At 42.6% G+C, this 24,811-nt stretch overlaps 1 protein-coding gene across 3 annotated transcripts in view; it reads left to right on the forward strand.

Annotated features, from left to right (window-relative positions):
- Positions 1–24,811, forward strand: part of LOC147026737 (polypeptide N-acetylgalactosaminyltransferase 18-like) — a 350,743-nt gene that overhangs the window by 255,603 nt on the left and 70,329 nt on the right. For 2 of the 3 annotated variants that reach the window (XM_085882500.1, XM_085882502.1), the window contains exons 7-9: positions 6,766–6,951; positions 7,145–7,282; positions 24,701–24,796. In XM_085882500.1, coding sequence (XP_085738626.1) covers positions 6,766–6,951; positions 7,145–7,282; positions 24,701–24,796 — 420 coding nt within the window. The remainder of the gene's footprint in view (positions 1–6,765; positions 6,952–7,144; positions 7,283–24,700; positions 24,797–24,811) is intronic. The other variant, XM_085882501.1, reaches the window with a different exon arrangement.

Raw genomic sequence — 24,811 nt, forward strand, 5'->3', positions numbered from 1 at the left:
ACAAGATGGTATACATGAAGAGCTTGAACAGAGATTACAGGCAGACGAATCTTTTGAGGTCAAATGCCATAGATACTGTGTCAGCATACACATCACGCTCACACATAGAAAGACACTTGAAACGAATGAGTAATGTCTGTTTGGAAGATGCTTCAACAAGCAAAGGAAGCTGCAGTTCAAAGACGACAGTGTTTGACTTTAAAGAACATTGCATTTTTTGCGGAGAAAAGTGCATCATGGACTTTGATAAGAAGAATCCTAATCGTTGGTGGCGAGTTCTCCTTTGTAGGAATGCCGATCGTGTTGATCGGACAACTTTCAAACAAACTATTCTAGTTGTTATCGATTCCTGCTAGGATGAAGAAGGACACCAGGTCAAGATACGATTAATGGGCGCAATCAGCAATCTTCATGCTGCTGATGCGAGATATCACGATGACTGCAGAAAATCCTTCATGACCCCCTGTTCTGTTGCAGCAGCAGCACACAGTGGCAGAGAAACCCAGGACATTGAGCCAGCTGTCAGTTCTCCCATCCTATCGATGAAAACGACATGTTGCGCATCTGGAATTCAGTAGAAGTCTACAATATGTACAAGGATCATTGAGGAAAGCTATACTCTCGACGAACCCTGTTATCCAAATTGTTGGATATACTTGGCTCTGAGCTTCTGGTTCTGTCTGGTGAAGGTGTCGCTTGTTTAATCTTGTTTCGCAGCAGAGCGTCCACTGCGATCAACTTAGTAGCATCAGATGAAGATGATGCCATTGATGTTTCCATAGAACGAATTGCCAAGAAGGTTGAACAGGAATCTAAGCAGTTGTCGTCCGACCCCAGTTCCTATCTGACTATAATTAATATAGATATTGCTAATGAAGCAGTGAGTTCAACCCTTCAATTGCTACTCTCCAAAATATCAGCTAAACTTGACTGCACACTTCCAGGAGCTCTGATAGGAAACATCATAACGAATATGATCACCAATCGACCAACTCCACTCCAAATAGCACTGGGAGTTCTAGTCAGTCGTAAAAGCCTCATCGAGCAGTTGTACAACTATCGTGTGACCTGTTCCGATGATGAGTTTTAGCGTTTCAAGGGATCAGCAGCAAAGGCTGCAACTGTTCACTCCGGGATTAGGGGAACCACCAATGCTGAATGTGGCCTCGTTGAGGTTGTTGCTGACAACTTCGACACAAATATCTCATCCCAGAATGGACTTGTTTCAACACATTCTCTTGCAGTACTACTTACCATAAAAGATCACGAGATATCTTCCACATCTGAAGATGAAGCCATCATCAGACGATTGACCCGTGATGAAATGAAGACACCTGTGACAGAAGACATTTCGGTTCAAAGGTACAAGGGACCTGAGAAACCAGCGATGCCAGTTGAAGAAGCCACACATGTGGTGTTACCTCTCCCCATGTTGGCTCATCAAGCGATACAACTTAGGAGAGTTCAACATATGGATTTCTCTTTCTGAAGCAAATCACTTCTGATCAGAACACACCAGAGTTTGGTGGCTTTAATACAAAGCTCTGCAGAGAGCAAGGACGATTCATCCAACCTGCAATGAGGGCCATTTATACACCACTCATAGATATGGATCCAGCTGATCCGGACATGATGTTTACAGCAATGGAGGAGGGAAAATGCTTGACTGCAGAGTGTGGACAAACCGTAACCATCTTCACAAACGACCAACAGCTGTATCGAGTGGCCATTCATGTTAAATGGGTTTATCCTGAGTGATTTACCCAGTTCATACCAAGGCTGGGCGGCATGCACACCCTTATGAGTTTCATTGGTTGTGTGGGGAACTTGCTGGCTGAAAGTGGGCTGGAAGACGTGATGAAATCTGCCTTTGGAGGTGTTGCTCATATGCTTGGTGGGAAAAAAAGTTTCCCCAAAACTTCAGGGCCCTGCGATTGGTGACGGAGGAGGTCTTTCGTTCCAGCGTGGCTCAGGCAGAAAGTCATGAAGACATAATGGACACTTGAAACCAAAGCAACAAAGAGCATGACCACACAACTATGGGTACAGAACCTTGTGAAACCTGTATTCATCATGATGGCGTTTGTTCATGTTGAGTGTGAAGGAGACTGGCCATTGCATCTTTGGGCTATGAAGGAGATACTCCCCTACTTCTTCACGGCTGGACATCACAACTATGCTAGATATGGACTCTACTACCTTCGATCAATGGAAAGGCTTCATTGAGACATTCTGGAAATGTTCTTAAAAGGAGATCACGCGAAACGGCACAAGAAGGGCCAATGGAATGGCATCTGGTCAGATTTGTACATCGAGTCCACGTTCATGCGCTACGGTCATGGCATACATGGAATCGTTGGCATTACACTGAAGCCTTCTACACTGAAGAAGTGGGCCTATAGTATGCACACGTTTAGTCAGATAGTCCATGATCTCACAGGTATGTCTGAGGGGCACATAGTCACAGAGGTGACCATTCACAAGGAAGAGAAGCCATCACGCATACGATCTGATGCAGAGGACCGAGATAAGATAAGGAGAAAACTCCAGTCCTGTATCGACCCACTTGACCCAAACGAACATGCAGACAGAGTTGTTAACATTGTAACTTGTAGAATTAGACCGGAGAAGGTGAACGCGCCAAGGGCAGTTGACATTGGCTGAGCACAGATGCATTCGTATGAAGAAAGCTGGCCAGCAGGATTCAACACTCCCTTATCTAAATAAGTCATAACTGTGGCAGTGACACGGAAAGTAATGCGTGTGGGATCTACTGAGGTTTGTGATCTAAATCTCGTCTACTCCCGGGTCATGGGACTCCAACAAAGTCGAAACATCAAACTATGTGACGTCTTAGAGTATGAGCTTGCACCTGTACCAACATCAATGTTCGATGAAAAGGGCGAGATGAGAATAGCAAAGACCAAGTCGACATTGAAGAAGAATCTCCAAGTGGAAATCTCAACAAGACTGGGTCCACAACCTGAAGTCACCATCATAGATGGTTGTGTAATCCTCTGGGTTATTCATTGGCCTAACAGGGGAATTGTGCAAGACTTTGTTGACAACTTCATGAGCTACATCATGGCAAAGGTGGACAAATCAGATGTATATCTGGCATTTGACAGATATCATGATTTCAGCATCAAGAGTGGAACAAGATTAGCAAGAGCTGGGCAGCAAGCTAGCAGGCGCCACAGGTTGAACCGCCAGACTCCACTGCCTCCACAGCTGGTGGTTCTGTCAGTAACTGAGAACAAAGTTCAGCTGATAGAACTGATTTCCCAGAATTTGATTGACGTTAGTCAACAGAGAAAGCAGAGCCAACACAGGCTTGTCATTACGGGACAGGAGTCTACCCGAGTGGAAATACACCACGGAGCCCAAAGGTGTTGCACTGATTTGAAGACGATGCATGAGGAGGCAGATGTCATCATGATTCAGCAAGTCACCAAAGTTGCCGAAGATGGTGCGAAATGCATCACAGTGATCTGTGATGATACTGATGTGTTCATCTTGCTTGTGTATCACTTCGCAGAACTTTATCTGCAATGCTGCATAACAATGGAAGCAGCATGCCCTGACTGATCGTTGATCGACATTGGGGCCACTGCCAGAAAGCATGCTGGGATGGTGCAAGACCTACTGGCTTTACACGCACTGACAGGTTGCGACACCGTTGCCCAGATGTATGGTCGAGGTAAACTGACTGGCAAGAAGACACTCGCAGCAGGCCATTCACTTCAAAAACTTGGGAATGTGGATGCATCTATTTAAGATGTCATTGCCGAAGCCACTGTGTTCATGGCTGTTTGCTATGGTAGCAAGGAGAGAAGCAACATGTCTGATGTTCGCAAAGAGGTGTGGTTCATGAAGATGGCGAAACCAAATGCCATCAAAGCACCAGACCTAAAGGCTCTGCAACCAATTACAGAGTCCTTTGAACAAAACGTGAGACACACTCATATCCAGACAGCAATATGGAAGTCAGCTGCTGAGCTGCAGCCACTACCTCTGGATCCCACTCAGCACGGATGAAAATGTGATGAGGCATCAAGATCATTACTTCCAATTATGCTGCCGCCCAACGTCGCTCTTGCACCACCAGATATATTGGAGCTAATACGATGTGGATATTCCTCCGACAAGCAATGCAACGCAACTCAATGCTGCTGCACAGCAGCCAAGTTCCCATGCAGAGTTTTCTGGATGTGCCATGGAGATACTGGCTGCAGGAATGAACACACCAAGACAGCTGCTGCATTTGCCCTTGATGATGACGACTCTGACACTGAATGAGACACCAAGCACTGAAGTAGCCTTCATAAGGTTTACAAACCTTATATATATATATATATATATATATATATATATATATATATATATATATATATATATATATATATATATATATATGAACATTTGATTTACACAGGAATGTCTTCTTTTGTTCATGTTGTTAGCTGCTTTCATTGCATACTGTCGAATTATTGAATCTGTATGAATAATAAAGTGATCTATATTCACAAAGACTGGTGTTTTTTTTCTCTCTATATGTCTATTTATCTACATTTTCAAAAATGGTGACTGCTAATTTGCATATTAATTAGCTAAATTTAAATGTTATTAAATTGTAAGTGGGTTTATCATGACCAGTGACCCTAAAAACATGGGTGTAGACACCTCAACCAGGCTGTTTGGATGCTTACTTTTGGAGATATTAAGAAAAATAGTAATTTCGACAATGGCCACCGCTAATTTACATATTAATGGGTTTCTACAAAAATGCTCAAGGGTGCCAGAGTGGCATCAATCGGAATATTCATTCAGATGGTCTGATGATCACAAAAATGCAGAAAAACATTGTGTGGACCCTAATGCAAAGCTTTTCTGGCCAACACTCAGACTATTACCTTCTTATGGGCCTTTTCAGAGGTTGCCTTCTTATGTACGGAAGTTTACCTTCTTATGGACAGTGTCTATACGAGGCAGGTGATCCGAATCATAGTTCTTCAACAGATAATCTGCTGCTGAGCATGCATCAAGGCCATGTAGCCATTATGGTTATTAACCACAAATTTGTGTTACAAAAAGCATGGTTGTATCCTCTTTATCCCAAAAAATTATTAACCTCTTCATACTAGTTTTTTTGTTAATATTACAGAAAAATACCGTCATGTTCAATTGACAAGGGCGCAAATTGACTAGGTCGGTCTGAACGTCCTGTTATCTCCTTTATTTTATATCATTCCACTAAAGTGATCACTTGTTTTTCTTGGCAAAATCTTCAGGTAAATGACACGGAGAAATAATAATTTTGGACTTGTGCATTTTATTACATACTATTTCATACCATTTGATTGGAACATTCCGTGGCACTTTGGACCGTAATGCATTTACTGGACTCTGCAACATGAGGTGCACCAGTTTCTGGTTCATAAATCACAATATATTTGTTTTTAAGTCACGGTAATACTATTATCCTGCATATTTATGCACAAATGCTTGTTTTAGGAAACTTATATTTTGCCCTAATTATCATTCAAAAATGTTATCTCTGGGGGAGGGGAAGTGCCAAATCCCATTTTCCCCCTGAGCCTAGAATGCAGTCAGTCTGCCCCTGGTTGGTGGATAATAAAGATCCCTTTGTGGTGTCCTTCGCGAAGAATAGCGGAGCTATCCCTGGAAAAAAATCCTGGCCAAATTCCAAATTACTGATCTAACCTACAGGGTCACTGGATCAGCTGCATGATCACACCCTCAGTCAATGATGCTACCTGCAGCCTTGTGCTTCACAGGAAAAAAGAAGACGACCATACCCCGATGTGTGGTGTTTTATTGTAATAATATTTTAATTCATTTACTCTGAAAAATTTCCACTCAATTGTTAAAATTTAAAAACAAGGGATTTTGATTCGTATGCCTGTGTAGTTGTTTAGAGAGTGCGTTCTGATTGTCTGAGAACAAAACATATTTTGAATATCTTTTTCACATGGTCAACTATATGTGGGTTGTTCTCGAGTTGGAACACCAAACAATTTACATGTTCTGGGACTTGATGGAAAAACATTCATTGTTGTCTACCAAAAACCATTACAACAATATGTTCAATTTTGTTCATATCTCTGTTCAGTACTGTATTTTGTTGCTTGATAAATAAAATGCTTGTCTCCAAATGCGTATGCGCTTAATTGTGGTAGTGTAATAGATGTATGTTAGATCCCGGGCAATGCCGGGTACCTTTGTAGGAGGAGGGAAGGGAATGGGTGGAAGTGAGAGGAGGGAATGAGGTGTGGTGGGATGGGAAGAGAGAGGGAAAGGGTGAAGAAGGGAGGGGAAGGGGTGGTGTGGGAGCCTGGAGGGAGGGGGGTTGGTTGGTGAGGTTGGGTGGGAAGAGGCAAGGGTACAGGTGGGAGGGGGGAGGGGAAGGAAGGTAGGAGCAATACTGGGTACCTTTGCGAGTGTATATACTCAGCACAGATGTACATAGTATATATATATATATGGAATGTTTACAGACTCAAATTTTGGTGAACCCAATTTAAGATGAGCACATTGTACAATTTTATTGGAGCAATTAAATGTTTATTTATGCACTATACTTTGTGCAATTTGCATCAAACACATTTTTCTGTTGAGTTTTGTGTTGACACATTCAGAAATGTAAGAGCCTTGTTCAAGAAAATAATTACTTGCAAAGCTGAGTTATACTGTATGTGTAAGAATGATTCAATGTGGAGTGATGTTGATAATGGTGCTTGGCAGGTGTGGCAATGTGGTGGCTCCATTGAGGTGCTGCCTTGTTCACGGGTCGCCCACATTGAACGCGCGCATAAACCTTACACTGAAGATATCACGGTTCACCTTCGCCGAAATGCACTGCGTACTGCTGAAGTCTGGATGGATGAGTTTCGGAGCCATGTTTACATGGCTTGGAATATTAATACAGATGTAAGCTCTTCATTCTCCTTTCAATATTTATCAATACTTCTATCTATGCTGTCCCAATATTTCTCTGAAATCTCGAGTAAATGTATCAATGGAATTTAAATAAAGTTCATCCTTACTATACATGTATAAAATGATAATAATGCCATATAATCTCGTGGAATAATTATTCTCCTTGCGGCTCTCTTACTAATAGAAACCTGAGGTGGACATCGGAGATGTTTCTGAAAGGAAGATTCTTCGACGCAATCTTGGTTGCCGTGGCTTTCGTTGGTATTTGGAGAATGTGTTTCCTGAACTCCGGCAGTACCATGATGTACTCATCTATGGTGTGGTGAGGCAACGAGTTCATGGCATGTCATAAGATATAACTTGTGGCGAGACCTGTGATTATAGTAAACTTGGAACACCCACTCCTGATGGGAGCAGCAAAGGGGTACAGCTTTATTTTGTATTCCCGTATACTGTTTCGGATTTTATATATATATATATATATATATATATATATATATATATACATATATATCTATATACATACATACATACACACATACATACATACATACATACTAGATGACCCGTGAACCCGTTGGGTTCCCGTTGACAGCGGTTGATAAAAAAAGTCATTTCAAAAAAAGAAAAAAAAAAGATAGCTCCAGCGAACTATACTACTGAAGTTGTTTGCATTGATCAAATAATCCCGAAGAGTAGTTGACTGAATCGGGAATTGATTTTTTAATATTTTTTTTTCGTTGCCCGATTTGAATGAAACTTGATATTGTGCATCAAGGTGAAGAAAAAAAAAATCGGAGAAAAGAAAGTCGAAGAAATTATTGTGCGTAATCTTCCAAACACAATTTTATTTATTAATGAACACAGAAGTATTAGATCAAAATGGCGATGTTTATTTTATGCTTAAAAATTAATCGTTCTTTGTCTATACTAAATGTTTGAGATTTTAAAATAAATCATTTCAAGAAAAAAAAACATAGCTCCAGCGAACTATACCGCTGAGGGTGTTTGCATTGATCAAATTCTCCCAAAGAGTACTTGACTGAATCGGGAATTGATTTTTCAAATAATTTTTTTCGTTGCCCGATTTAAACGAAACTTGACTGCACACCTCAGGAGAATGGTGAGTAAGATGGCTCTAAATTTTTTGCGCAATCATGTACCATTTTGGCTGTATTTCAGGAACATACATACATACATACAAACATACAAACATAGATACAAGATGAGAGTTTTAGTAATATATAGAAGATATATGTATATATATATATATATATATATATATATATATATATATATATATATATATATATATATATAAGATATATGTGTATATATATATATATATATATATATATATATATATATATATATATATATATATATATTTACTCTTTGCAGGAAGTTTATGTGGATGGGACTATCAATTTTGACATAAATAAGGCCCATCCAAGCAAGAAAAAGAAATTTAACACGACCAATTCTGAAACAAACAGGAAAGAGCAGAGTCAGCACCAGGCAATCCACAAGCTTTGCTAAGATAACAATAACAAACAAAGAATAACAAGGCAATGAGATGCAGAAGGACGCCACTCGACCCATCATGCTTGCGTCAAAACAACCTCATTTTATTGGGGGAATGGGGTAAGGAGTGGCAAAGAGAAAAGTGTGGCAGGCTCAGGGATATTCCAAAGATGTTAAAAATGAAAATGGTGGGAGGGGGGAATGATTTTTCAGCGGTGAAGCTGTTTCAGTATTTGACTATTTCGATCTGTCCGTCCGTCTCTCTGTCAAAAATATTGAATAACCTTTCTAACACATCGTGTTTCTCCGAAAAAATCGACCCTTTAGACCACGGAGACCCCTTTGATCATTAAAGATGCTTAAAAACCCCCAAGCCTTTAAACACCCTGAGGACAAAGAAGACCTAAAATATCCAGAAGACCCAAAATTCCCTGAGGACCCAAAAGACTTGTGACCCTAAAGACCCAAAAGACTGAGACAACCCAAAAGTCCCCATTGACCCAAAAGACCCAAGAGTTGCTGAGGACCCAAAAGACCCCCCCCCCCAGATGGCCCAAAATTCTCTGAGGACCCAAACGACCTGAAAGACCCAAAAGACTCTGAAGACCCAAAAGTCACTGAAGACCCAAAAGACCCATTAATATTCCATTATAAATGGATGTGTATGCGTGTGTGTGTGATATAAAATTCTTAGAAAAAGAAAATGAAAAAAACGAGTGTGTGTGTGTATGTGTGTGTGAGTGTGTGTATGTTATGTTCCTTCTGGAGTTATACTGGAGCATTCTGATGTGGAATGTGATACACCAGAATGGTCGTCATGATATCCTGAGTTGATTCGTCTAATTAGCTACAAAGATCCTGGAATAATTCCCATGTTTTAAATGCACGCCATGTTAAAGTATAAAGGGCAGCTTAGTAGTAGGTACTTCTATAGCATGGCAATCCAAACTATACTAATAAGTGTGTGTGTGTGTGTGTGTGTGTGTGTGTGTGTGTGTGTGTGTGTGTGTGTGTGTGTGTGTGTATGTGTGTATGTGTGTCCTCCATAACTTCAAATCCATGAAACCTAGCAGCCTGAAAATTTGCATGCATACTAAGAGAAAGCCAATGTAGTGCATGAGTGAAAATTGGGTGTTTGGGTGAATTAAAACACCCCTTTTGAAGATGATTAACGGCCTTGTTTAATTATATCATTTATCAGGCGATCCTTGGCCACCTTGCTTTATATGGGGTCTTAAGACGTTTCCTGGGTGATCTCGATGGGGTTTGAAGTCGCCATGTTTTTTTTGGCCTGCTCAACCATATCCTGACTTGGAACAGGCCGCAACGATTTCTTAACGATAAAGTTTTTTTTTTTTTCCACTTTCCTCACTCATATTATTGAATGCCTGGTCATCATAGCTATGAATCAGAGTACATTGCAATGCTTATAAACGTGCAGAGATGCCAGCATTCGTGGCTTTATTTCATTTACGCCTATGTAATAAGCCAGAGAATCTCTTAAACTTAGCTGAATTACAAAATGAAGCTCCAGATTTGAACTCGGCAACAGTTCTGATCCTAAAAATGTATTCATTTGTCTAACTCAGACATTGCTTGGGCGTTTCTTGGTGCATAATTTTATCGACAGCAATTGGTAATCGCTTTCCAAGCCAGGCGTTCCATTGGAGTGCTTGCTTGAGTGCTTTAGCCACTGACCGAGCACCCTACAGTCAATAGCGGAACAGTTTGTGTCCCAATCGGGATGTACAGTCGACAGTTACTTCAAGGTGGAGGTACGTATACAGCGCACATGGACATATGGTTCGGTTTGGATCTGTAGGGACTCTCCACGCATGTGTGGACATGCCACACGTTACAGGCACCATGGTGGCAAAGTTTCATCCTTTCTCTTATGGAGGTTTTATGAGGTTTTCCTTTGTCCTTGTGACTGTTTCGAAAGCATTTAGCTGCCAGATTTGCTTTACAAAAGTTATATGTTTCTTCTTCTGCGGTTCAAAGAAAAAATATATTTGATAACGCCCGATTTCTGAGCTGTGTGCTGTTTTAACATGTTTTCTAAATTACCGAGCCAATTTTTTTTCCACCCATCACATGCAGCTGTTTATATAGATTAATGTTTGTTCACATCTCATTCAAACGTCTTGATTAATGCAACGTTGTTTTTCAGTGAAAGCTACTTAAGATTTTTGGGTTGTATACAGTACGTACTGTAGTCGGTAATCACACCAACTCCAACCTGCTGATTCCCAAAAAATTGCCGATATATATAAAAAATTTTTTTGCAAAGCACTAGTGTGTGTGTGTGTGTGTGTGTGTGTGTGTGTGTGTGTGTGTGTGTGTGTGTGTGTGTGTGTGTGTGTGTGTGTGTGTTTTGTTAATAAAGCATAACATATTTTCTCTGCTAACTCCTCTACCCCCACCCCTCTCTTTGACCCATCCCTGCTCTACCCACACCCCTCTCTTTGTCCCATCCCTGCTCTACCCCTCCCAATACAGTGCAGTACCCTCCTCCCACACCTCTCTCATTCTTCCCACACTCCTCTCCCTCTCCATAATCATCGTTTTACAGCCGTTGCCATGGTTCACCTAATGGCTGCTTTCCAGGCTGCATGATCCCTTGCTAGCCCTCTTGTTAGGCCTTAACTCTAAGATAATATCTCAGCAACACATCCCATGTTTTCCTAAGATGTAACTCTGAGATCATCTCCCCCCCCACCCCAAACTCCCTATTCCTCACTCTCAGTATTCCCATATGCGAAGCGACTGCTGGTATTTGATTGTTACAAAATAACACATGTTCCCTTGCTAGCCCTCTTGTTAGGCCTTAACTCGAAGATAATATCTCAGCAACACATCCCATGTTTTCCTAAGATGTAACTCTGAGATCATCTCCCCCCCCCACCCCCACCCCAAACTCTCTATTCCTCACTCTCAGTATTCCCGTATGCGAAGCGACTGCTGGTATTTGATTGTTACAAAATAACTAACAAAAATAATGACAACAATGTAACAAGTCATATATTAATTAATACAAATAATATTCACAACATTAACAATAGTAGTATCATTTGGCAAGAATAATAACGAACGCATAATCTCTGCCCTGGCCCAAGCACATCTGGGCTTGGTTAAATGCAAACTAATGCTGAAGAAGCAGTTCAACAGACAGGTATGCAACAAGGCTTGGAAGACCAATGAAAATATGGTCCAATGGACCAATGGGCTTTCGAGTAATTCCAAAGGATTCTAAAGGGTAATTCTAATGGATTATAAAGAGTGATTCTAAAGGGTAATTCTAAAGGGTTTTCAAGGGTAATTATTTAGGGTATTCTAAAGGGTAATTATAATAGGTTTAAAAGGGTAATTCTAAATGGTAATTCTGAAAGGTTTTCAAGGGTAATTCCAAAGGGTAATTCTAATGGGTTTTCAGGTGTAATTCTAAAGCATAATTCGAAGGGGTTCCAAAGAGTAATTCTAATGGGTTCAAAAGGATAATTCTAAAGTGTTCTAAAGGGTAATTGGTAATTCTAATGGGTTATAAAGGATAATTCTGATGGCTTATAAAGGGTAATTCCGATAGGTTCTAAAGGTTAATGCTAATGGGTTATAAAAGCTAATTCTAATGGGTTTGAAAGGGTAATTCTGATGGGTCCTAAAGGGCAATTATAATGGATTCTAAAGGGTTCTGAATGATAATTCCAAAGGGTAATTCTAAAGGGTAATTTTAAAGGGTAAATCTAAAGAGTAATTCTAAAGGGTAATTTTAAAGGGTAATTCTAAACGGTAATTCTAAAGGGCAATTCAAAAGGGGAATTCGAAAGGATAATTCTAAAGTGTTATAAAAGGTAATTCTGAAGGGTGCTACAGGATAAATCCAAAGGGTAATTCCAACATATCCTAAAGGGTAATTTCAACAGGTTATAAAGGGTGATTCTAAAGGGTGAATCTAAATGGTAATTCCAAAGGGTAAGTCTAACGGATTCTAAAGGGTAAATCGAAAGGGTAATTCTAAAAGGTGATTCTTACGGATAATTTGAACGGATAATTCCAAAGGATTCGAAAGGGTAATTCTAACGGATTCTAATGGGTAATTCAAAAGGGTGATTACAGTATAAAGGGTAATTCCAAAGCATAATTCTAATGGATTCTAAAGGGTTCTAAAGGATAATTCAAAAGGGTAATTCTATAGCGTGATTCTAACGGATAATTCCAAAGGATTCTAAAGGGTAATTCTAACGGATTCTAATGGGTAAATCGAAAGGGTAATTCTATAGGATGATTCTAAAGGGTGATTCTAAGGGATAATTTGAACTGATAATTCCAAAGGATTCTAAAGGGTGATTCTAACGGATAATTTGAATGGATAATTCCAAAGGATTTGAAAGGGTGATTCTAACGGATTCTAATGGGAAATTCTAAAGGGTGATTATAAAGGATAATTCTAACGGATTCTAATGGGTAATTCTAAAGGGTAATTCTAACGGATTACAAAAAGGGTTCTAAAGGATTATTCTAAAGGGTAATTCTAAAAGGTAATTCTTATGGGTTTCATTCATTTCCAGGCTTTGCCTATGTCATATTGAAAATGCCAAACTTAACCACTTCTTTCAGGGGTCCACGGGGTGGTTTTCGACCCCCCCCCCCCAAAATAGGTATTTGCTCTCTTCTCCGAAACTACACACACACACAATTTTGATGAAAGTTGACGACAACCTTAATCACCCATCCCATAAGAAAGTGTATTAACTACATCAAAATCTGCACTAATTACGGGGGTTAGTGTGTGTGTGTGTGTGTGTGTGTGTGTGTGTGTGTGTGTGTGTGTGTGTGTGTGTGTGTGTGTGTGTGTGTGTGTGTGTGTGTGTGTGTGTGTGTGTGTGTGTGTGTGTGAGGTTTGACCCTCCCAAAATATGTATTTGCCCTCCAAAACTACATCACACACACAATTTCGATGAAACCTGACCACAACCTTCATCACCCATGATGTACCAAAGTTTATCACCTGCATCAAAATCTGCTCTCATTAGAGGGGTCTTGGGGGAATTTTGACCCCCCAAAATATGTATTTGTTGACTCAGCCTGTCATCCTTCTGAGGTCAGCAAAATGAGTACCAGCTTACTGGGATGATTGAGCCATTTGAGTATCCTGTTGGAGTGGTGACCCATCCAGGATTGTGCCCAATAGGTGGGAGCAGAGGGGAAGTCGCAGCCCGAGGTACTCCTGGGGTTTGGGAGGTGTAAAAGCAGTACACACAGAGTGAGAAATGGAGTTTTTTATGTACAGTGCAACTCTGCCTCCAGGACGGGATTCAAGTCGGTCAAATCAGAGGAGACAATAGCCAAGGAAAGACACTAAGGATTCAGGGACATCTGGTAGGAGGAAGGATTCTGTTAAACAGATGATGTCTGGTTTATCAACAGTGGCCTGGACTGAGGGATCGGTCAGGTCGGAACAGAGGCCTCAGATGTTTGAGGTCCACACAGTTATAGATTATGGGGTAGAAGCATTGGGATGGTGCAGGATGGAGGGAGAGGGGGAAGAATATTATACTATAATATGGAAAATTGCCACATTTTTGAATGATTTGTATATGAATAGGAGTTTGATTTATCTTTATGCGATAACATACTGTTTTCAAGTCAACCTGTCCAGTGGTTCAGGAGTGCATCAGCATATATGAAAAAACATTTTGGGACCATACTCATTGGAATTATCAGTTCAAATTATCCCTTAGAATCACCCTTTAGAATCACCCTATAGAATTACCCTTTCGATTTACCCATTAGAATCCGTTAGAATGTCAGGTCAGGTTAGATCTGTGACCTGCTACAGGTACCATGTAAACCTGTACTAACCTGTTCCATGGTCGGGTTGTCGGCGACTAAACCGTCTCCCCCACCAGGTTTTCTGGTGAGGAGGGTGTTTGGATATGGCCATCCAGCAGCATTAAAAACAAAACCTGTCAAAGGGTGGAGGAGCTCCTTGTGAGCCAACGGCCATCCATATCTAGTGCCCAACTGTGTCTGCGGACGTCCTCCTGCAGTTGGGTTACTTTTTTATGAGGAGGTTGGTGGCAGGATTTGCACTCCGGCCACCGTAAAACCCTTCATTCCGCAAAACACAAAAACGCAAAAAAATCTGAAAACCCACTCCGTGGGAGTACCTCCTGTGCAGCTTCCCTTCGCAGGGCAGCTCACCGGATGACGGGATTGGGGCAAAGCCTTCGGGACCCCCCAATCTTTGATGATAGGAGGGAAGCCCCGGGGTAACATTCCCGGGTCGGATTGCGGGAGAATGTGTCGGAGTGGGGCTGAGGTGTCGTCCACCAGACGGCGGTCTGCTTGGGTTAACCTGAGGCGGTCCCTTCGGGTGGGTGCCTGGAATGTCCTACCCTAAGAGAGAATGATCACCTGTCTCTGTTATCATCTGAGCTCAAGCGTTTGGACATCGGTATTGCAGCTCTCTCTGAGGTTCGGAGACCAGATTGCGGTGAGATCATGGTGGGTGGTTACACATACTATTGGTCTGGTCGCTCTGATGGTTACCATACTCAGAGTTGCTGTAGCTGTGTCCAATAAGCTGACCCCAATGATAATTGACGTAACACCGGTCAACGAGCGTATTATGAGACTAAGGATTCGTCACTACTTAGGTATCATTTCCCTGGTCTCTGTTTATGCTCCAACTGAGGCGAGTGATCTCACCGTGAAGGATGCATTCTACGCCACGCTCGAGTCTGTGGTTGATCAGTGCCCCAGACGAGATACACTTCTAGTCTTGGGGGATTTCAATGCATCGACTGGAACTGATAGGGATGGTTATGAGGTGTGTGTTGGTCCCCATGGGTCAGGAACTATGAACCAGAATAGCACTAAATTCCTTGACTTTGCAAGAAGTCATGGACTTAGGGTGGCTGGTTCATGGTTTCAGTGCCCACAAGCGCATCGCTGGACTTGGTATTCCAACGCTGGTGGTGTGGCAAAGGAGATTGACAATGTCTTCATTGACGGTCGTTGGAGGATGATCCAGAACTGCAGGGTCTACCGGAGTGCTCAGTTCCTCAATACTGACCACAGATTTGTTGTAGCAACTCTAAAGCTGCACCTTAAATCCTGGAGAATGGTACCATCCCAGCCTAGGCTGGAGGTTGGCAAGCTCAGGGATGAGAGAGTAGCTGAGGAGTTTGCGAACAGGCTGAGTGGACACTTGGGGGGTCTGGGTGCTTTTGGGGGGTCCTGAAGAGTTGTGGAGTGTCTTCAAGACCACCATCCTTGATGTTGCCGGTGGATGTCTTGGAACTCACCGCAAGGCAAAGAAGAATTTTGTCTCTCAAGGGACACTGGATACCATTGACCTGAATGGCAGAGCTGAGCTGTTCAGGGAGCTGAGGCATAAAACTGCACGTGTACTGAGGGTGGACAAGGAGGCCTATGTGCGAGGAATCTGTGAGGGGGTAGAGCATCACCTGTGGACAGGTGATTCTCGTCCCGCTTACAGGGGAATTCGCGCATTGCGTTCATCGAAGCCCATCCCTCGGAGCACTGCAGTTAGAGCAGAGAGTGGTAGGCTCTTGACAGAGGAGTCTGAAGTGAAGGCCCGCTGGGCCGGTTACTTTGAGCGGTTGTACGAGGCTGATCCCCCAGCTGTCGAGTTGGATGTCAAGGGTGTTACAATCCCTGTTGCTGACCCTCGAATCAACTGTGGTCCACCTTCGCTTGTGGAAACACGGGCTGCGGTGAACCGGTTGAAATGGGGCAAAGCTCCAGGGATCTGTGTCATCCATGCTGAACTTCTCAAGGCTGGTGGAAATGCTTCACTCGTGTCGTTGCATGCAGTTCTGTGCTCTGCCTGGAACACAGGCATCATCCCAACTGATTGGAAGATGGGCCTTGTTGTCCCTCTCTGGAAAGGGAAGGGTGATCGCCAAGACTGCAACAACTACCGAGGGGTGACGCTGTTCTCAGTGCCGGGCAAGGTCTTTGCTCGGATAATTCTTGATAGGGTTCGCCACCATCTGCTTGAGCACCAGCGTCCAGAGCAGTCAGGCTTTACACCAAAGAGGTCAACGATTGACCGTATCCTTGCACTTCGTGTCCTCACCGAACACAGCGAGAGTTTCGGCAGGGGCTGCTTGCAGCCTATGTTGATCTTTGTAAAGCGTTCGATTCAGTGAGTTGGGATGTCCTCTGGAGGATTCTTGGTCTTCATGGGATGCCACCAAAACTGATCGATCTGATGTCTGAACTCTACTCTGGTACTGAGAGTGCTGTGAAGTGTGGTGGTACCATCTCTGGCTTATTTCCAGTTGTGACTGGAGTTCGTCAGGGGTGTGTACTGGCCCCCACACTTTTCAGCACTTGTATGGACTGGATTTTAGGGAGGATGTCGGAGAGATCAAGCTGCGGTGCATCGTTACCTTCGCATTCTGCGAAAGGTTATGTTTTGGTCGGCGTGTATTTAATTATTTATTTATTTATTTATTTGTAATCTTGTGATTCGTATAACTCAAAAAGTATTAAACCGAATTGCATGAAATTTGGTGGGATGATTGGTTATTAGCCAGGAAGCATTCGATTAGATTTTGGGATCGTTCGGGTCAAAGGTCAAGGTCAATGTCACGAAAAGGTCAAAATCGTCTTTTTACGATAACACGGTCAATCTTTATTCAATTTGCATGCAACTAACGCCAAAATGTTCAGAATTCAACGCCTCATCTTGTGATATGCAATATGACACAATGACGCCCATACTCTTGTTACCGGTTAGGGGTCAAAGGTCAGGCGGGTCACGACCTTGAAAAATATGCGGTTTTTGTCATAACGCGGTCAATTCTTGTCCGCTTTACATGAACACAGCACCAAAATGTTCAGAATTTAATGCCCAATCTTGTGACACAATGACGTCAGAACACATGTCACCGGTTGGGGTAAAATGTCGGGGGGGGGGTCACGCCCTTGAAAAATATGCGGTTTTCGGCATAACTCAGTCAATTCTTATTCAATTTGCATGAAACCAGCATCAAACCAGTTCCCCACACTCAAACCAAGAACAAAAAAAGTAGTGGCGGCGAAGGTATGTGCTCTATGAGTGCCCGTTCTAGTTTGGGAATGTCAAGATCTCGGACCTTGATTTTGCAGATGATGCAGTCATCTTTACGGAGACTTTAGACATCCTTTTGGGGGCACTCAAGGTGCTGAATGAGGAGTCAGAGCCGCTGGGATTACGGGTTTCTTGGGTCAAAACTAAGATCCAGGCTTTCGGTGACATCTTGGATGCTGCTGTCCTGTCTGTGTCTGTTTGTGGTGAGGATGTTGAGGTCGTGGACAGATTCACTTACCTTGGCAGTGATATTCATGTCTCTGCTGGCTGTGAGTCAGAGGTCAATAGATGTCTGGGTCAGGCCTGGGGAGTCATGGATTCATTGGATCATGGGGTGTGGTGCTGCCGGTACCTGTGCGGGAGGACGAAAGTCCGAGTCTTCAGGTCCTTGGTACTTCCAGTCTTGCTCTATTGATGCGAGACTTGGACTCTGACCAAGGATCTGAGACGGAGATTTAATTCCTTTGGTATGAGGTCTCTTCGGAGAATCCTTGGCTATCGCTGGTCGGATTTTCTGTCCAACGAGCGGTTGCTGAGAGAGACTCGGATGAGATTTGTTACCTGCATAGTCCGTGAGCGTCAGTTGCGGCTGTATGGACATGTGGCTCGTTTTGCTGACGCTGATCCTGCTCACCAGATTCTCTCAGAGAGGGAGTCTCATGAGTGGAGGTGGCCAGTGGGCTGACCACGTGCCTTGTGGTTGCAGCAGGTTGACCATCATCTCAAGGAGATGGGGATGGGCCTGGCATCTGCCTGGGGGATGGCCAAATGGAGGCCCCTGGAGTACCGGCGGAAAGTGCATGCAGCGACGTGCTGTTCTGGCACATGCTCCCATACCTGACCTGACCTGACCATACTCTGGGCAGAGCATTGGTGCTGCTAAAGCAGCCTCCTTGGCTATTGAGCACAATACTGGATGGGTCACCACTCCAACACCGTATACCAGCATGCTGGCACTCATTTTGCCGACCTCGGAAGGATGACAGGTTGTGTTAACCCCACTTGGTATTAATTCAATAGTTGAGGAGGATTTGAACTCAGGACCTGAGGATCCAAAGCCCACCACCCTAACCATTAAGCCAACACCAGGCATATATGAAAATTGACCCACATTTATGATGTCTGGTTTTCTCATGATAATTCCTCACTTTTATTTAAAAGTAAAAATATAAGTTTGAGTGTCCATCCCAGCTTGGAGACCATGTCCATGCCCACCCCAAGTACAACCACCAAGTTTTAACGCATTTCCCCCCACAAACAGACACATCGGTTTCAATGCATCCCTACCCTCCCCCACCCCTGCACATACATGGTGACTGTAATTTTTACCTTCGCATTCTGCGAAAGGTTATGTTTTGGTCGGCGTGTATTTATTTATTTATTTATTTATTTGTAATCTTGTGATTCGTATAACTCAAAATGTATTAAACCGAATTGCATGAAATTTGGTGGGATGATTGGTTATTAGCCAGGAAGCATTCGATTAGATTTTGGGATCGTTCGGGTCAAAGGTCAAGGTCACGAAAAGGTCAAAATCGTCTTTTTACGATAACACGGTCAATCTTTATTCAATTTGCATGCAACTAACGCCAAAATGTTCAGAATTCAACGCCTCATCTTGTGATATGCAATATGACACAATGACGCCCATACTCTTGTTACCGGTTAGGGGTCAAAGGTCAGGGGGGCACGACCTTGAAAAATATGCGGTTTTTGTCATAACGCGGTCAATTCTTGTCCGCTTTACATGAACACAGCACCAAAATGTTCAGAATTTAATGCCCAATCTTGTGACACAATGACGTCAGAACACATGTCACCGGTTGGGGTAAAATGTCGGGGGGGGGGGTCACGCCCTTGAAAAATATGCGGTTTTCGGCATAACTCAGTCAATTCTTATTCAATTTGCATGAAACCAGCATCAAACCAGTTCCCCACACTCAAACCAAGAACAAAAAAGTAGTGGCGGCGAAGGTATGTGCTCTATGAGTGCCCGTTCTAGTTTGGGAATGTCAAGAGCTCGGACCTTGATTTTGCAGATGATGCAATCATCTTTACGGAGACTTTAGACATCCTTTTGGGGGCACTCAAGGTGCTGAATGAGGAGTCGGAGCCGCTGGGATTACGGGTTTCTTGGGTCAAAATTAAGATCCAGGCTTTCGGTGACATCTTGGATGCTGCTGTCCTGTCTGTGTCTGTTTGTGGTGAGGATGTTGAGGTCGTGGACAGATTCACTTACCTTGGCAGTGATATTCATGTCTCTGCTGGCTGTGAGTCAGAGGTCAATAGACGTCTGGGTCAGGCCTGGGGAGTCATGGATTCATTGGATCATGGGGTGTGGTGCTGCCGGTACCTGTGCGGGAGGACGAAAGTCCGAGTCTTCAGGTCCTTGGTACTTCCAGTCTTGCTCTATTGATGCGAGACTTGGACTCTGACCAAGGATCTGAGACGGAGATTTAATTCCTTTGGTATGAGGTCTCTTCGGAGAATCCTTGGCTATCGCTGGTCGGATTTTCTGTCCAACGAGCGGTTGCTGAGAGAGACTCGGATGAGATTTGTTACCTGCATAGTCCGTGAGCGTCAGTTGCGGCTGTATGGACATGTGGCTCATTTTCCTGACGCTGATCCTGCTCACCAGATTCCCTCAGCGAGGGAGTCTCATGAGTGGAGGAGGCCAGTGGGCTGACCACGTGCCTTGTGGTTGCAGCAGGTTGACCATCATCTCAAGGAGATGGGGATGGGCCTGGCATCTGCCTGGGGGATGGCCAAATGGAGGCCCCTGGAGTACTGGTGGAAAGTGCATGCAGCGACGTGCTGTTCTGGCACATGCTCCCATACCTGACCTGACCTGACCATACTCTGGGCAGAGCATTGGTGCTGCTAAAGCAGCCTCCTTGGCTATTGAGCACAATACTGGATGGGTCACCACTCCAACACCGTATACCAGCATGCTGGCACTCATTTTGCCGACCTCGGAAGGATGACAGGTTGTGTTAACCCCACTTGGTATTAATTCAATAGTTGAGGAGGATTTGAACTCAGGACCTGAGGATCCAAAGCCCACCACCCTAACCATTAAGCCAACACCAGGCGTATATGAAAATTGACCCACATTTATGATGTCTGGTTTTCTTCAAACCAGCATCAAACCAGTTCCCCACACTCAAACCAAGAACAAAAAAAGTAGTGGCGGCGAAGGTATGCGCTCTATGAGTGCCCATTCTAGTCAGTGTTTCAAAAGTACGGAATTATAAAAAAATAAATTGCGAGACAACGCCTTGGATTGATGTTGTGGACCGATAGAGTGCCCCCCATGTAGTCCATATTTAATGGCATTTGACTTTTTTTTCTTTGGGGACACCTGAAATCAATGGTTGATATCATGAGACCATATATGGTTGAAGATCCAAAGAATGAAATAAGGAGCGAATGTGCTAATATTGATGTCAATGTGAAGAAACATTCAAAGAAACCTACATCCAATAATTGATATGTATATGCACATCAATGGCTTGTCATTTGAGCAATTATTATGATAAAATTGTAAAATAAATATCCCATTTATTCTGGACTTGTGAAACACCCTGAACTGTAACTCAGAGAATTAGTGGATTTTAGTATGAGCTAGGACTTGCAATACACACTATCACCGGGAGCAGCGCTACACAATACACACTTACATTAAGAGATTGTGTTACAAATCCCCCTTCTCCCACCCCCCACCCCCATTTCCCGAATCCTGCAACTGAATTTTTTTTTTTTGCAACTAAAACCTTCCCGGCATACCCCAAGTATAACCACCAAATTTCAAATCATTCTGTCTGTCGGTCTGGGAGTGCATACAAATCAAACAAGAAAAAGAGCAATCAGAGATTGCAGACCCTTGCCAGGACTTCTTTCGAGTGGTGTATTTTTATAAGTTTTAGGGTAAATCCAATATGGCTGCCAAACCATGTGACCAATAACAACATATATGTGAACCTTTTGTCCCTCATGGACAGGTGGTAATATGTGTAAAGTTTCACCTTGATCTGTTCAGCCACTTCAGAGAAGAAGCTTTTTGAATGTTTTTTTTTTATTTTTAAACAATATGGCTGCCGAATCACGTGACCGATGATGTCATGAATTTTTTTTCTGTGGACAGCTAGATGGTATTATCCCGAGATGTCCCTCAAAAATTTTCATACTGATCGGATGTGGCGTCATAATAAAAATCGCACTCATTCCCCATGAGGAGTACTTGCTACGTACGAAGTTTCAATTTTTTCCTTGTTGTGGTTTCAGATTTTCAAAGGCCCAAAGTTTTTCCATTTTTTCTAACATGGCTGCCATACCACGTGACCTATGACGTCATAATTATCATTAGAACATTTTCGACGAGTAGTTGCACCAATGGTGAACATTTCATCTCAATCTGACAAGCGGTTACGGAGAAAAACACCACAGTTATGTCCGGACAAACAGACAAACAAACGGACCCAAATGCAATGCACTCTCCTTCAGCGAGGGTAACACACACACACACACACACACACACACACACACACACACACACACACACACACACACACACACACACACACACACACACACCAAATTATATATAGTATGATTAATCACAAAATACTGTGCTCGATGGTATTAATTTCTTAAGAATTAATGCCACATTGGAAAAAAAATAATACGTTTTTGAGCAATATCTCAAGTCAGAAGCAAAGTTTTGATTTTTCTTTTTTTATGGATTATTATGTCGGGTTATGCTTTCCTGACAAGACTTTTAACATCCATCCTAAGTTTCTGAATCGGGTGGTGTGCCTTGTGGTCTCTGTGATGACAATAGTTTATCTCTGACAGTTTGAAAACATGATGTGAAAACATGGTTAAGCAATTGGTTTACTCTGTCTGTCTGTCTGTCTGTCTCTCTGTCTACAGACGTCCGTCTATTATTGAGGAACTACTTCATTTCAATTAAATTTTATATTTTGAACACTGTCGAACACATATCGGAGCATGAATCGGGACATGAACCTGCATTTTAGCAGTACTTTGGTTCTGAAATTGGCAAAATGTGCGAAATCTCATCTCGATCGAGCATGCATGGAGAGGGGTATGGCAACTTTTTTTTTTACTCTGTCTGCCTTTCTAGCAAAATTGAAAATCATTCCAAACAAGAAACTTTCTGTTTTTCTGGGCATAATAAAGGACACACAAAACAAGCATGATCAATAACGAACTGAACATGTTAAATAAGGTGCTGTAAAAGATGGTGATCAATGGTGGTAAACTTCCCCCAAAAAATTAAAAATCGATAACAAAAAACAAAAAATACATCTCCCTGCAATTTGACAGCAACTGACCTTGTGCTTTGATTTCATCATGGGAGACTCCAATAATGTTGAGAGCTATATAATCCAAATAATCCAGGGGAGACAGATGTGATGCTTTGGTGCCAGCCCATAGGGGAGCGCAGTCCTCCCTTGAGCCGCAGACAAAGGCCTTGTACACTCAGTAGTTCTGATTTTAAGGAAAGACTTGGAATGACGTTGGCTGTCCAGTCAATGGCTCGTTTTAGAGACCAGCTTCGTTTTGTGGTCGACTCGTTATATGGTCAGTTCGTTATATGTTCAGCTCACAACAGGTCATGATGGCTGACGTTGAGGTCTAGAAGTTCAAAAGATTGAAACTCTTCCACAGGCTGACATAGAAATAGATAGGTGGGTTCTTTTGATAATCTTTCTGGAGCAATAGGGTGAGACGAAGTTTTTCCCGGATTGAAGGTCATGTTCATAGGACACACCAGTATCTATTCAATTCCAAATCATCACAGTATGTGATGCAGCTGCCATCTGCCTGTTCGTGGAATGCCGGTACTGGATGACACAATGTGTAGTCGCTTGCAAAAAAGAAGCAAGGGTTTTTCATTGTACGGAGATGTTGATTATGTATATGAAGACCAAGGCATCGTTCAGTGCATGTTTCCATTTGTTAATCAGCCTCCACATCCTTCCCATCACGATACTTAACAGAAAACTTGTTTCATCGGTTGTAACAGTTTTCTGTGATTTATTGAAGCTACAAAAATCCAAGCAAATTTGTTTCCTGTAATGAGATGTCGATCATCCTGTCGAGTTTGTCTCCCGTATTCATATTTTGATAACTGTTTGAATGTCCATGTGCGTAGCTGAACTATGCACAACTTTGTGTGTTGTATTGTTCGATAGTGCTGTAGTGAAGTGTATGAGACCCAGTGGAATAACACTGGAGTCTTTCCGTATGCATTTCATAATAATGATCCGGTAAAATTAAATTTCATGAGACCACATGATGAGTAATCCCTATGTTCTTCAAAAATATGTCCTCAAATTTAAGGTTGTTGTGAAATTTCACTTTCTTGAGTGATTGGCTTGACCATTTTGGACGAGGAAGAGAGAGTTTCCTTGTCATCGGTGTTGGCTAGAAAGAGATGTTGGCTCAACTTGACATTGATGGCCACAATTGTTCTCTCCTATGGAGTTGGCCAGGGAACCTTTTTTGGCCAAGTCTTTCACAAACCGGCTGAGCAAGCCTTATATTCGTTTGAAGGTGACACAAATTTGTAATTTGTTCATGGTGCTGCCAGTGATAATTCGTCCACTTTATACGAAGAGCACTGTGGGATATTTTAACATACATTGACCAACGCTAGCAAATGGGACACCTCGTTTAATGTTATCCAATGGACGACAAAAAAACTTGATGTATCATCTCGCCTGAGAAACACCAGGATGACAGTTTTATAGGTGCGTTGAGATTCAAACCCAAGTTAGATAACTGAGACGTGAGTCTTCATACCTTCAGACTATCCTGTGAGCCCAATGTGTATGGTATCATGAGAGTTTATGAATGAAAGCAAACAGCGTAGTGTAGTTTTTGCCATGAGACTGCTTTTACTACACATTGTCATTGGAGAAATAGGACTGATTATAATTTGCTGATAATCTCATGAGATCCCATCAGACATCTTGGGAGATTATTACAAAGGCCGATGCTACTCCTTTAAAAAAAAAAAAAAAATTCGGTAAGGTATGTGTGGTAGTCCAATTTGTCACCATGGCATTTTCTTTTTCTTGGCAGTTGCGCAATGGGCAGCGTGAAGATCTTTGCCTTGACCAAGGCCCAGTGACAAAAAATACTCCAATCATGTATATCTGCCATGGCATGGTACCTCAGGTATGGCTGGCTGTA

Source organism: Eptatretus burgeri, chromosome 5 (assembly GCF_056783735.1).
Source record: "Eptatretus burgeri isolate ZD-2024b chromosome 5, Ebu_testis_v1, whole genome shotgun sequence".
Lineage (NCBI taxonomy): Eukaryota > Metazoa > Chordata > Myxini > Myxiniformes > Myxinidae > Eptatretus > Eptatretus burgeri.